Source organism: Lycorma delicatula, chromosome 7 (assembly GCF_047948215.1).
Source record: "Lycorma delicatula isolate Av1 chromosome 7, ASM4794821v1, whole genome shotgun sequence".
Lineage (NCBI taxonomy): Eukaryota > Metazoa > Arthropoda > Insecta > Hemiptera > Fulgoridae > Lycorma > Lycorma delicatula.
This window is the reverse complement of record NC_134461.1, coordinates 125,344,439-125,360,192: the sequence shown is the minus strand read 5'-3', so window position 1 is coordinate 125,360,192 and position 15,754 is coordinate 125,344,439. Positions and strand designations below refer to the sequence as shown.

The window sequence follows — 15,754 nt, the reverse complement described above, 5'->3', positions numbered from 1 at the left end:
ATTCATTTTTTAAGTAAATAGTGTCATTCTCTCGAATTTCAGATTTTTGTTTGTAGAATTATTTTTATGCACTTTGTCATTTATTTTTACATATTTACTAGTAAAATATAGCTTTTGTACTGAATTTTGTATATACATTAATTTTAGTTTTTAGTTGGCAGTTTGATTGTAAGGTTATGTTTTTCATGAGTGTAAATTTGGATTGAGTAATTGTATTTGTAAGTTACGTTTTATGAATATTTATGTACCATGTGACTAATTATATAAATATAATTGGTAGGTAGGAGTTCAGAATTACCAGAAGCAAATTTCTTGGAAACAAACAAGAAACAAACAGAACATAATTTGACTGGTGATGAAAATGATAATGTGATTGACCGGAATAATTCTGGAATTTTATCTTATTAAGCTCCTTAGTAAGTTCTTATAGTAATGAAGGTAATAACTGTCGCTATTCTAATACTTATGTTAGATAGAAGCAAGAAATTTATGATACAAGATTATTTTAAGAAAGAGAATACAAAGAACTTTTTGAATAGTTAGCCTATCTGTAAATGCGTTCCGAGCGGTGATAACGCGGAAGCCTTTTTTCGCCCAGGGGAAAAAATTGAATGCTGTTTCATCAAAACCACATTTTTCAATCTTCATGTACCTTTTTCTCAAAAAATGTAAATAAGAGACTTAAAATTTTTACATGGTATTCACAGCCTTATTTTATCCTTATATAAGACGATTTTTGTATATATGTATATCTACGTATTAAAATATTTTTTGCCGAAAAAAATGGTAGTTTTACACAATTTCAAAAATATAATAAAAATAAAGAGATTTTATTAAAACTAAGTTTAGTAGATAGAAAATAAAACGAAAATCATTAAAAAAGACCATGGCTATTATTATAGGAGCTGAGAAAAAGGTACATGAACTAGGTCAAAATTAGCATTATTTATATGAGGTATACTATTCCCCCCTTAAGTTTTGTGCATAAAAAAAATAGGTTTAAATTGTAAATAATCTGGGGAAAAACTTTACTCCAATGTTCCCAAATCTAAAATATTAATGGAAGTTTATGCGTATCTGTGTATGTATGTTGGTCTGTATTTGATCTTATAACTCTGCATCAGTGACCGATTTTGTTTAAATTTCATAAACAGATACTACCTTCAGTGAAAAAAATGTATTTAATTTTTCAAGAAATTAGAAGTAAAGTTGGGGGGGGGGGGTATAGTGGTTGTTTTGCCTTGAAATAAAATTTCAAAACTCTAGCAAAAACGTTTACTTATAAATGTGAAGTTTTTTTTATCAATATGCACATTACTAAAAGGTTTTATTTAATATTCACCCCATCCGCAAAAATTTCTATAAGTGTTTTATTTTTTAAACCAAATCTTGTTTCAGAAAAGTAGTGATTGGGAGTTTTGCATTGATATTACTACAGACACTGTAAAATGTTTTGCCCATCTCACTCCAGTGGTCTGTGGTAACAAAAAATATTTTTTTAACCAAACAAATTTAAAAAAATATATTATTTTAAATTTAAAGCCACTCACAAGTTATCTGTTGCATTTAAAATTTAAACATTTTAATTTTTTGTAATTCTAGTATTTCCTGGAAAAAATTAGCCAAAAGTTTTACCTCCGTAGAAAATTGCAACTTTGTTTATTTAAAATGATGGCTGTATCTTTGTACTTTTTATAGAATTAAAAAAAAATTTTTTTTTAAATTGTTTTTTATGAAATAGCAGGCATCAGCACTATGGTCATTAGCTGGGTGGAAATTGGAAGTGTATAGAAATATACTATGCCTGACCAGGATTTGAACCCGGAACCTCCACATACAAAGCCAAGGCACTAACTTGACAATTTGTTTTTATTTAATTTTTTTGCACTAACTTGACATTTTTTTTAGTTTAATTTTTTTAATTTATTATCACCATTTATGGATTGTTTTCTTAAAAATTAATTGTACCTGATTGCTTCCCCTTTAGTATGGGAGCCTTCAAAATGAAAAAAAAAAATTATTTGCAATTTCAAATTTTTATTTTTCATAATATGTTATTTCAAACAATTAAGTCACTAAAATAATTTAATCCCCCCTCCCCTGAGGTGGGAGCTCCCACATTTTTAATTAATTTTGATTTTACTTTATTTAAAATCAATTTTAATAAATATTTTAATCATTAAAAAAGCCCCGTGATGAATGAGGTTTCAAGTTTCAAAAAGTCAAAAATATAATTTTTGAGATTGTAATGCTATTGTACTAATATTAAACATTTTGGTCTTTGCTTTATTTTATTGAGTATCTTTGCTTTGAAAATTAAAATTAAAAGATTTAAGCATAATCAAACAAGTAATTTTATATTTAATAAAAAAATTAAATCAGTAACATTAAATTTATTAAAATACATGTTTTTTTTTTTAATATGTCAATGAAGAAATAGCTGAAGCTGGTTAATTGAACACTTTTGTTTGATATTTTGTAACGCATTTGTACATTATAAAAAAAAAAAATCATAATTTTTTAAGGCTTGTGAGCCGTAGTCAAACAAACATGTAAAGAAAAAGAAAAGAAAAGAGTACAATACAGTATCAAACAAAGAAAACAAAGTTAAAGTTAATATGCCAATGAAAATTCAAAAGTCAATAAAATCACACTAGAATCATGCTACAGTCAATTGGCATGAATAGAAGTAGTGTATGATAACCTGCAATATCTTATACAAACGACTTCTCTTGAAAACAGCAATAGATGGAGCAATAAAAATATCTTCAGACAGTAGGTTCTCCAAAGATTACTCATAGAGAAGAAATGCTGCTTTATAGTTGAATGAAATCTTTTCTTAGTAAACCCATATGTGTAGTCAAATTCTTTTCATAAATGATATTTATTTCATTATTCCTTTTTTCTGTGTTGTAAATTATTTATTACTTTTTTTTGATTAAAAATATAATTTCAGTGAGTCAGTCATTCAAAGCATTCTGTACTCCAGTCAACTGTTCTAATAGCTTCTGTAATATTTAGTAACTTATCCAGTGGGCAGGGTTTTGCACAGTTTGGTATTTCTAATTCATAAGGTACTATCTCAGCAGAATGTGAATAAAACATCTGTCCAGGAAAAAATGTAAAAATTTATATTTGGTACAGATTATAAATTAATTTAATTATTATCATAAATACTTATAATACTAAATACTAATAATTGTATTTTTTTTTACCATGTTCATTAAAAACTTGGAAGGATAATTTATTTATGAATAATAATAAATTTCATCTGTTACACATTAATTAGCTTTTGCTGTGAGTGAATAATTTCAATTTATTTTTCACCAATTTATATCTCTTAGTACAATAATACTCCTTATATTAATAACCCCTTTAAAATGACATGATTATGCAATTGTAAAATAATTTTGTTTGTTAAATTTTTTGTTAAACAATTTTCCCTCATAATAGAAATTTTAGGGCAAAGAGGACTAAAATGAGCTAGAGCTTGCCATTAGAGAAAATATAAGTATTTAACATTACTTCATAGAAATTAAACAGAGAACTGAACCATTTCAAATATATAACTTTCATCAACGTCTATGACTTTCTGTGTTTGTATATTTATCGTTCACCAGCACTCAAAAGTTAATCTATTCTAATCACACCATAACTTTGCTGACGAGTTTGAAAGTTAATAATTGCTTCACAGTGATAAAAAAGGTCTTTTTTTCTAAAAAAAGTAATGTATAATAATTGCATATTTTTTCTCATTTTATGCTAATTAATTTGCAGTAATTTGAAATATATTTCAGTTTGTAATAGTTCCTGCATTTTCATACTATGTGAAGAGATAAATATTTATAACAGTACTTACTTTTACAAAATATTTGTTGTTTGACCTATGCAGTTCAAATATTATAAATGCTCCAAAATCAGGGAATATGAAATCTTTAAATTCTAATCCTCTGAATGTATTTATGAGAGTGAGATCATGGGCTGAATATAAAAATAGTTTCATATCTTTTATACAACCTTCACTTTTTTCTTTAAATTGATGAAGTAATTCTTTAATTAGAGGCCCTGAAATTGAAATGATTTTATGGTAGTATCTTAAACATATTCTGTAAACCATTATATATTTTTTTTTACTAAAGTAAATTTTTATTAACTTAACAAAAACAATTACTAGCTTGAAATGTTACAAAATTAAAATTAAAAAAAATAAACAAATAATAAATAAAATTTTGCATTTTAAGGAATCCAAAAAACATAATAAAAACCTAATTAATTATATTACCTTTTTTAGCCAAATTTAAATGGTATGAATGACCCATATTCAGAAATCATCATACAAAATTTCAAAAAAAGTTGCTTAATCTGAAGATAACAGGAAAAATTATAAAAGTGAAAAAAAGAAATTAACTTATTATCCCCCCTTCCCTTGAATGAAATTACACAAATTCATAACCAGTGACATTAATGTTATGGAATCATCTAATTAGTACTATGATGTGATTTTAAGTCCAGAAATAACAAAAAAAGAAAAAGGTTTTTTTTAGCTCCCATCCCTTTGTGGGTGTTTAAATAAGACCAATCATCTACAGAAAGAAACATAATTACCGAAGAGACTTAAATTGTGTGAAAATATATATCTACCCTTTTGAGTAAAAGTTTGAGATATGAAACCCATAAGGACTGCTGCCTGGTACCCTTGACTTGATTGCTGCCAACATTAAATGGAATTGATGTCTCGTACATAGAAATCGTTATACCAAATTTCATTCAAATCAGTTCTTCCAGTTAGAAGATATCAATAAAAAATCAGCCCAGGAAATTACATTCATAATTCTGGGATTTTTCAATCCTAAAATTTCTGTGATTAAAGGGGTATTATGAAACATTAATATCTACAAAAACCTACATGCAAAATTTGACTCTATTAATATACTTTACCTTTGTAATATATTGTATTACTATACAGATTGGAAAGTAAAAATAAATTTTTACTTTTTAAAAATTTTTATTTTAATTCATTCACCATGTATTTGATGACAAAAAGCTGGTAGTGACTGCAAAATGTTTCCAGCACTGTCCTTTATATTCAACAAAGATTTAAAATGGAAATAATATAATAAAATTAAGTAATTTTTTTAAATAAAAATTTAGAAATCAAATATATAGTGATAAGAAGTTAATTTTATTAAATAAGATAAATGAATATATATATATATATATATATATATATATATATATATATATTATTATTTTATATATATTATTAATATATATACATATATATTAATAATAGTATGGAAAAAATTGTTTTTATTAGTTTGGCCTAAAGGTCAAAATATTCAGTAAAAAAATTGGGTCCACTGTGTTCCTCTTGATCAATTAATGTTCTTATCTTAAAAAATTATGCAGTATTAAAAGTATAATGGAGAAAAAAAATCAAAATTTTTAGTAAAAAACTCTGTTGCTATTTGATTTCCTTGCTGACAGCCATTATCTCATATAACATTTTTAATAAGTCACCAATTGGAAAACTGAGGAAGTGTCAGAAATTATATAAATTCAAAAAAACATTATTTAATTTTGAAGCCAGGTCAAGGATTTGTTCAGGATTTTTTTGAGTGGGTGCCAAGGCTGCCAGCAAACACCCCCCACCATAAATTTAGTCTTTGATGACGCGTTTGGCACTGAAGCAAGCTATCAAATAGATATAAAATAAAATTAAAAATAAATAATTTAATTATTATTATTGTATTTAAACTTTTATTAATATAACTTTTTAAAAATATAATATAAAAGCTCGATTGTCAGTAGGGGCCGGCTGGCAAATTTTATGTTAAATATCTATAATGTTTTAAGATACGAAAACCTATTGGAAATAGCTCTCATGAACTGTAATTACTGCATTTTATAGTTTCTGTAAAAAAATTTGACTTCTCTAAATCAATTAAAATACAGTTTAGTTACCTAAACGTTGGCAAAAGGTTTTTGACACAATCATCTCAGAAAGTTTTGCAGCTAAGACCTTATAAATTCTTTCCTTTACTATTGTGCCCCATTTCCATCACTTGTTCTTTGTCTTATCTAAAGAGCTGTAGAGCAGTACCTAATTCCTAATTTTGGCACCAGTCTGAGAATGTGAATGGGTGCTACAGCAGCCATGGCACCTACTGTGGACTTGCGTATGAGCCAGATCCCACTGCTCCTTTTTTAAAACATTCACATGTTATCTACACTAATACTAGGTACAGTTATTATGAAGTCCTATTAAAGTCAGTTATTTTTATACGGATTTGAATAGTAGATTGTGGATACCGGTGTTCTTTGGTGGTTCAGTATCAATTAACCACATATCTCAGGAATGGTCAAACTGAGACTGTACAAGACTACACTTCATTTATACTCATACATATCATCCTCATTCATCCTCTGAAGTAATACTTGAACGGTAATTCCTGGAGGCTAAACAGGAAAAAGTAAATAAATTAGATACAGTTATTATACATCCTTTAAAAAAAATTGATATTTAAAATTATCAAATGTCATATAGGTAGTGTTTACGACATTTGATAATTTATCAAAAATGTTATTGTAAAATGGTCTGAAAATATACGGGAACATTGAAGTTATTCAATAATAATAACATCAGGACAGAAACAAATTAAACCATCTCTTCTAAAGTATTTCAGTAAATTTTCGTTTCAATTTCTATATACTGAAATTTTAGTATCCTTGTTTAAAAAATTTCATTCTTTAAGATGTGAACCTAGGAGTTCTGCATGTTGCTTCAACAAATACAAGTCACGAATTAGGTTGCTCAGTTTTGCTTGTGTGATGAGGTGAGTTTCAGTATTTGATTCTCCTAGAATTTAATTAATATCTATTGAAGTTGAAGATTCAGCTGTTGAGCCTTCTGCAAAATCAGAAACATCTTACCAGAAAGTCGGACCAATCAGAATCAGTAAACATCATGAAGTACTGGTCTCATGGCTGAACAAAAATTTGGGTATGAAATATTGCTTTTATTGTTTGAATTGAAACCAGTAACATTTGTTAAGCAAAAATAGCAGTCGTAATGGTTAGTCTGCCAAATCATAGGTAGCCAAAAAGCAAATGCTCTTTTTTTCCTTTTAACCATTGGGTTTGTTTAACATAGCTCTTGATGCATGCTACATGTGGAGCCCAAGATTTATGTTGGTCTTACAACGGACAGTCAAAATAATGTTTGTAAGTAGTTTTCAATAGATTTGATGCTGGTTTTCGTTGATTTTTCATGGTGAATTCTCGCAAATGTACAAAAAATATTTGTAGAATTTTACATGCCTGATTTTTATTTCATTGTAAAATTCAAAATGTTTTAATGAATGAAAGTAAACTGAAATATTACATTAATACTTGGTTAATTATAAATATAATTAAGTTTTAATTTATACATACTTAATTACGTAATAAAATTATTTCAACATGGAGTGCAATAAAACACAGTGTGAAAAACACACACACACACGCACACAAACTTAACAAATCTTGATGTTCAATACAAAAATACCAAAAGTTGTTCTGTTATAAAAATCTTTCATTAAATTTACATCACTTATGAAATAATCTTTATATTTGTATGATAAAGCAGCTAAACAACTAAAGAACACAGCAAGTCATGCAAATACCTGAACTCGGACAGAAGAAAATTTCATCATGTTGAATTTCATTACTTGACTCACTGACATGTCTGGCTTGACATGAAATGACATCATTTATTTGACTGTTAGCTATCAAATATAGGTCTACAGCATACATAACAATATAAATCAGATATGAATGAGCAAACATACAGGCATACTAACTTATTGTATTGTTTGTTCCATGAATGAAGGAACAAATAAATTTAAGGGATTGTAACTTAGGTTACATGATGGGATATTTCAGTATAAATATATATATATATATATATATATATATATATATATATATATATATATTCAGATTCAGCATACAAAATACTATATAGAACACCTACTCCCTTTCAATTTCCAAATTTTATGTTGACCAGTGTAATTAAAATTTATTACTTGATCATCAGTCATTTGACTTGTTTGATGCTATTTTTTTAATTCCTTTCTATACTTTGCTAATCCCTTATCTAACTATTCTATCAACCCACCTAATTTTTAACTGAATGTCTCGTTTCAAAAGTCTCAATCCTTTTCTTCTTTGTTTTGTCTATTGTCCACATTTCATTCTCATAAGGCATTCTTCATAAATACTTAAATGGGAATCTCACAATTCTTAAAAAAATCAATTTTTTATTTTAACAGTATAGAAAAGAATTGCGTTTCTCTCAATTTTGTTTTTATTATTATTATTATTTTTATTTACAAGTTACAGACAATTGGAATCATGGGACCTATGCTTCACTGGCTTCAGTCTTATCTGACTGAAAAGTCCTAGTAAAGTCAGTTATTTTTACACGGATTTGAATACTAGATCGTGGATACCGGTGTTCTTTGGTGGTTGGGTATCAATTAACCACACATCTCAGGAATGATTGAACTGAGACTGTACAAGATTATACTTCATTTACACTCATACATATCATCCTCATTCATCGTCTGAAGTATTATCTGAAAGGTAATTATCGAAAGCTAAACAGGAAAAAGAAAGAAAGTCTTATCTGACTAACTGCAGGTTTAAAGTGAAAGTGGCAGGGAAACTGTCGACTGAATATGGTATACCATGTGGAGTTCCACAGGGCTCTTCTAATCTTACCCCTTTAAAATATAGTTATCAATGATATATCCACTGGATCATCACCTATCTTCACTTACGCTGAGATTTGAAAATCTGTGCAAAAGTTAATAATGTTCATGATTGTAATATGCTTCAACATGATATCGAATTATTGTAAAATGGTCTGAAAATAAAATGAAACAACCTAACTATGGGAACATTGAATAATTTCTTACAGCTGAAAGATTCTTATAGTTATATGAGTATATGTTGCATCAGTCTATCATAACCAGAGTAGATAATATTAATGTAGATTCTAAACTGGTATATCAGCATATTACAGACATCGTTTCTCAGGCAATGAGGAACATAGGTTTGATTTAATGGATTGGATGTAAATTATTACTTATTTTTGTTATTGTTTAACCTGTTTTGGAATGTTGCTAAATTATACGGAGTTATGAAGGTCATGTACTATTGTACTGCTAGGACAAAATTGAAGTAGTCTAAAGAAGTTTTATATATCATAATCTTGTCAAAAGAGGTTTTTACTGTTCCTGCTCCTTATATTGAACTGTGCTGTAAATTAAGATTAGAATCTTTTTACATTTTTTGCGCTGCAAAAAGGCTGCTGTACTCTTCTTATACAAGTCTTAGCACTACCAAGTACAAGGATTCATTTTTCTTATTGGGTTGAGAGTATTAAAATGACAATCCTCAACTTCAATAGATATTAATTACATCCCAGAAGAATCAAATAACTGAACCTCACTCATCACAAAATGATGTGGTAATTCTTTTGCAGTGAAAATTAGTAATCTTCACTGCAAAAGAACTTGCAGAAAGATGAAAAAAGTGGTGACAAAAATTATATAAAATTATTGTAAGATTAAATTTATTTTTTGTTTTCTATAGTACCTGAGAAAAATCTTTTCAAGATTCTGTTCCAAGTGTAAGTTGTTCCATAGAATTCCGCTCTTTCTTTCAGTTTGTCAGGATAAATTGGTTTTGTCCAATCTGGTAAGGTATATCCACTACGTTCCTAAAAAGTTTTAAATGATAAGTTTAGTATTTTTTATTAAAATTCTTAGTTTGTTTGTTTGTCTACGTTGTTGTAAGTATGAAATCATCCTGTTTGTCCCATAACCACTATATTACAGAAAAGCAATCTACCTCCAACAATGATTCACTGCTTCCTATTCAAAGCATGCTCTCATGTTATTGAAAGTAGCAAAGTATTTTTCAATCATTGGAGCTTTCAGATTTTCTCCACAGTAACTAAAATGTGAAATAGCAATACTTTTACTTACAAATGGTGCTAAGTACCATCTTAAAACTTACTGTTCTATACTTAGAATTGTGCACATAAGCCAAAGAGATTTTGCTGTTTCATTCTCCAGATTTAGTGTTTTATTTGATTTATTTGCAGTGATACTGAGTAGGAGTTACACAAAAACAATCCTAAAATGATAGAAGAACTGAAAGAACTGATTTGTGGAAGCCGTTAAGACAACAGTATTGACAGTTTGAGCAGTCAATAACATTTACAGTTATTTTCAATGTGCTCAAACGATGCTCAAAAACTATTGATAATGATACAAGGAAACAATTTCATAACATCTCTTGGTATTTTTTTTTTCTTGTAAGTAAATGAAATAAGATTTAGGAAGTGTTATTTGCCAAGCATTTCTTTTGTATCATGTATTATGTTAATACACTTTTTTTTTAATCATCAATTTGCCCCTAATCACTCAGCATTGTTTTTAAATCAACCATTAATAAAAGAGAAATAAAAAAAATTCCCAGGATCTTTCTTTTGAATTATGAAGTTTAGATACTGGAATGTACCTGCAAAAAAATAATAGCAGTGCTTAGAAAATTGAGTATCTATGAGTGTTGCGTGCTATTAGTGATTTTTTTCTTTGAGTGAAATAAAAATAATATTCCATTAAAAAGTAAATTGAAATAAACGTAAATTGAAATAAAAGTAAATTCCATTAAAGTACAATGAAAAAAAAATTGTGAGAAGAATGATATGCTTTAAGCTTCTAATACTGATTAATTAAATTTCTTGATCTACCTTGCCATTTTTTAAACATTATAAAATTTTCACGCTATATTCCCATGCGCGAATTTCAAAGTTTTACGTGGTGGATTAATAATAAAAAAAATAATTGAGCTTAACTTACAAGCTTCTGAATTTATTATTCAGTACTCTGTAGTAGTATGAAAAACATGATGGGGAAAAATACACTAACATTTGTAACTTTTTTTTTTATTCCACCTTTTGATACTTCAACATTTACATTTACTTTACTTTTAACATAATTAAGATGAACAAAATCAAATGGTGAAAGATTCCAGAGCAAGATTGCTAGGAATTGAATAAAAAACAGTTTGGTTACAAATTCTATACTGTTTAGAAACTGGTTACTATACTAACTGAACACCTGGTTAATTAAATTAATTAATTAATTTTGTTAATTAAATTATTAAAAAAGATGAAACATTTTTTTTTAACTTTCTAATCAAGTTAACATGTACTTGTAAATCAGATTATCTACTTATATATTGATATTTTTAAGTTATTTTTTACTCAGAGAAGTACTTTAATATTCATAAAGATATTTCAGTTATCAAATGAAGATTAACATAAAGTTAACTACTGACATAAAAGTGTTTTCCAGATTAATATCTTTCTTGAGAAGGAGAATTTTTTAATCTTAATTTTGTCTTTAAACAGGACTGAATTTACTTGAATGTTGAATGTACATGATAGTATATATATCTCTAGAATACTTTTACTCATTGTTTTTTGTAAAGTTTTAAGTTTATTATTATTCATTGATGAAAATTAAAAATCTTACTTCAATTAGTAAAGTTGTATAAAAATCTGGCAGATTTGTAGCGGTTATGACTTGTCCTGCGTATTTACTGATGTACTTAGATAGTTTTTCAGCTTCTGGATCTGGAACAAGAGCTAATTTTGAGAGAACCTTTTCTCGTTCTAACCAGTAATTTGGGCATGGAGCTAAAGTTGCCAACATCTAAAAACAATATAGATTACAAAAAATGTTAACATTAAAATAAACTTTGCCAAAAACACTTAAAGAACAAGAAAAATCATATTAAAAAAAATAATAAATTGAATAAGAAAACAGGTTACTTTTACAGATTAACAAATTGAAATGACATAAATAAATTACTTGTTTACAGTGGTATAATTCTGCCTTATCTTCAATACCGTTGTTTAATGCTTGCCCCGTTTCGTAAAACGCAGATAAATAATTTACAGATTTTAACTCACCATTTCATATGGATGTAATTGATAAGCTTAAGCAACTGAGCATATATTCAGTTCTGATATGAATTAAGCTTATTAATACCGTAATGATAAAATTTTTATTCATAAATTGACTCCAGATTTAATTAATGCCAATACAATTAAGTAAAAATCTTGCAGTCAATAAGGAATTCATGATTATAACACAAGAATAAAAAATAATTTATAAAAATAATTTAGAAGAAGAAAATTCAAACTTATTTTGTAAGAAAATATTAATATATGATAATCTCCAGAATGTTTAAAAAATATTTTTAAGATTAAGATATTCAAGAAATAACTAAAGAAAAAATTATGTTTTTTGAGAAAATGAAAATTAGTTAAGTTTGATAAAAATTGAAGTGTGTAAGTAAATTAATTTCAAATTTATTTAAGATCAGTAAAAATGTAATTCAGTCAATAAGTGATAGTTTATTTATTGAAAAATTAATCAATCTTTTTTTTTTTTAATTAATTTTGTATTAAACAAGTATACCTAAAGATAATTATTTCAAAGGACTTGAAAATTCTACATCAACAATTCAAAAAAATTATTCACCGGATGGATTGTAACCATCTAACTTTAAATATAGATAAAACAATTGCGTTGTACTTCTTACTTGAACATAAAATCGCTAATAACATGGATAGAATTTCTAATAAAAATAATAATAGTGTATCTGTTTCTTATAAAGCTTAATTTCTGGATGTTTTTATTAAATGATAAATTCTCTTGGGGATCAAACTTATTTCATTTACAACAAAATCAAACTATATTGTTTCAGTTTGAAGTGCCTTACTATAACGCTAAGCTTATAATCATCATTAAATATTTATGCTTGCATATTGTATTCCCATTTGAAGTATAATGTGACCTCTTGAGTTCACTCTGAAGATCAGAACGAATATTCAAGATACAAAAACAGGCTGTCACATAATTGTTTAGTACATCGATGTCTAAGATTGTGAATAATGTCAACTGATATTTAAAAAATTGAAAATGTTAACTTATCCTTATGCTTATGTTTATGGAATATGCACTTTTTAAGAATACTCATTTATTCTTTAAAAAATCTCTGTATATATCTCCATCAAATCAGACAACAGAATTATTTTCAGGGTAATTCAACACGCTAATTGGCTTATGAGGAAGATCTGTGTTATGCTTCACTTATATATTTTTTTTTTTATTAAATTACCTAACCATTAAAAAAATTTAGTTAAAGTGGAATTAAATATTATCTTTTACAGAAACATTACTACTCTTATCATTATTGTTAAAAATAGTACTAAAATTTGTAAAAAAAACCCTGAATATTCTAATTTCCAATTGATGAGTGTATGAATAGGTCTCAAATAATTTTCATTGATGCCTTCTCAATTGTGAGTAATTTTTTGTATTTAGTAGCTTCAGTATTTAACTTTAGATTATTTCATACGTTTATACTCGTACTTTAAATAATATTAACATTAGTCATTCATATTTTCTATTTTATGTTTGTGTATTGTTAAATACTGTTCTGATCAAGGTTTTACCATGGTTTCTCTTCTGTCATCCAAGTAAATGCTGAGGCAGTTCTTTTTTCATCATGAAACCATACCGATCTTATTGCTTTAATGAGGTCAATTTATGTGGTACAATTGATTTTTGAAAGTTTTTTTTTGACTTGCACAAAGATTTTCAATCGGGTTTAAGTCTGGGGAGTTGCTTAGCTACAGGAGCACTTTAATGTTTCATTCTCCAAAAATTTTTACACTTTTTTGGCAGTATGGCCAAAAAAGCCATTTTTCTGGGGTTGTTTAACTAATTGTAGGATATGAGCCAGTGATGTATTTTCATCTGATGTTTTTCTAATGCATTGAACCCTTTGTCTCTGAACATAAAAATGTGACTCGACAGAAAAAATAACATTTTTCCAGTCTTTGGTCCATTTAGCATGTCCTTAGGTCTATATGAGTGTTTTTTGCGCATTGCTGTTTTTAAAAGCTATTTTTTTGCTAGCCGATAAGTTTTCCATCCAACTGCAAAAAGTCGACCTATCAGTTGTCATGTAAATCTGTTCCATTGACTGCTAATTCTCTAATTTAAGTCCTCAGCAGATAATTTTGGATCATGTTTATTTTCACACTAATAACTGATCCTGTGTTGGAATAATTTTCCTTTTACAGCTGCATTTGCCTTTCCTTTGAGGTGAAAAGGAACCAGTTTCTTTAAATTGTCTTAAAAAAGCATTCACTGCCCCTAGTTTGGCACCACACTCAGTAGTTATTTGTCATCATATCATACTGGTACGCCCAGAAAGAGAAATAATTTTCAAATATTTTCTTTGAATTGTGTCTATTGTTATACATTAAAGACATGCAAAACAAAAATCTCATCAAATAGACATAATCAATTAATAATAATAATAATAGGCTTTGTACTAAATGTTCAAATAAACAAACAGATAACAAATAATTGTAATGATATTACCGTATCTTTAGTTACTGGTAGAGAATGAATTGGTATCGGTTGCCAAATCAACTGATTATTCCAAATTTGATCACCTTCTGGTGGAAACATCCCAGCTAATAAAGCTGCAGCACTCATATGGCATCTGTCCATATCACTGCTGTTAACTCTAACAGAATTAATCGAATAGCTTGGTATAAATCTTTTGTATTTCTCTTGAAGTAATTTTCCAACATTATATAGTTCCATTTTTCCTTTCTGTTTACAAAAAAGAATGATTGAAGAAATTAAAGAGAGAAGAAAAAATCTTTACAGAAAAAAAATCACATATTATAATAATGTTATTCAGCAAAGCATCAAACTATGCATTTTTAAGTCATTAAATAATTTTACAAAGTAGAGGAAAATGTAAAGTTATAAATGACATCATTTCTCTCTTTTGAATGTGGAATGTGAAACATCATTTCTTTTGAAATCTCTTTATTTGATTGTGGAAATAATTATCTAATTATTTCCACAATTAATAACTTTTATATTTATTTATTTAAATCTCTTTTTTATTTATGTTTGTTCTTAGATGAGAAAGATGAAAAAAAATGTTTTGGAAGATAGTAAACATCAGTAACACTTATTCTGAATAAATTTAAGCAGTACTTTGTAAAGTTATGTTAAATGTATTGTAATTTTCTGAAAATTATCAGATTCAAATATGTATTATTAAAATTTTGTACGTTGAAACTAACATAAAATGTAAGAATTAAACTAAATAAACAACTCGCTTAAAAAAGTAATGACTTCATTTTTATTTCGTTTTCTGATGTGCTTTCTCTTAATATTCTTTTAATGTCGTGGAACATCTTAAAAAATGGATTTTTCTTAATTAACAAAAAAACAAGGTAACAAAAAAGTTAAATGAAATAGAGGTGCTGGATTTTAAAGTAACATTAACTTTATGTTATGAAATCAAAACTTGGATAACATAGAGCACAGCTAGAGTTCTATCATACACAAAGAAAAGTTATGATGTGTACATGCCAACTTTTTGAGAAGTTTCTCTTTGCGATTCAAAATGCCTTCAAAGCAGATGAATGGAGCCATCTTCTCGAAATTCATTTATGAACTAAAGTTAGTGTTTTGATTCTTATGTTTCAGAAGGTGGGTTTCCAGTAAAAATCCATTTCCTATTATTAAAAATCACTTATTTCTAGATGAGAAAAATTAATTGCTGGAGAAGTCTTGTGTAAATTTATGAATGA

General features: G+C 27.3%; 1 protein-coding gene and 1 long non-coding RNA gene across 3 annotated transcripts in view; one reads left to right on the top strand and one right to left on the bottom strand.

The window, feature by feature from the left end:
* The first annotated feature begins 179 nt into the window (after nt 1–179).
* On the top strand, nt 180–15,289 carry LOC142327556 (uncharacterized). The gene is made up of 3 exons (XR_012757011.1): nt 180–438; nt 10,154–10,366; nt 15,076–15,289. It is a non-coding gene; the product is annotated as an uncharacterized LOC142327556 (long non-coding RNA).
* LOC142327555 (prostatic acid phosphatase-like) overlaps nt 2,018–15,754 on the bottom strand; it is a 36,194-nt gene continuing 22,457 nt past the window's right edge. For both annotated transcript variants that reach the window (XM_075370713.1, XM_075370712.1), the window contains exons 4-8: nt 14,520–14,756; nt 11,592–11,771; nt 9,643–9,766; nt 3,860–4,065; nt 2,018–3,105 (exon numbers count right to left, since the gene is read on the bottom strand). In XM_075370713.1, coding sequence (XP_075226828.1) covers nt 2,965–3,105; nt 3,860–4,065; nt 9,643–9,766; nt 11,592–11,771; nt 14,520–14,756 — 888 coding nt within the window. In that variant the 3' untranslated portion in view covers nt 2,018–2,964. The remainder of the gene's footprint in view (nt 3,106–3,859; nt 4,066–9,642; nt 9,767–11,591; nt 11,772–14,519; nt 14,757–15,754) is intronic.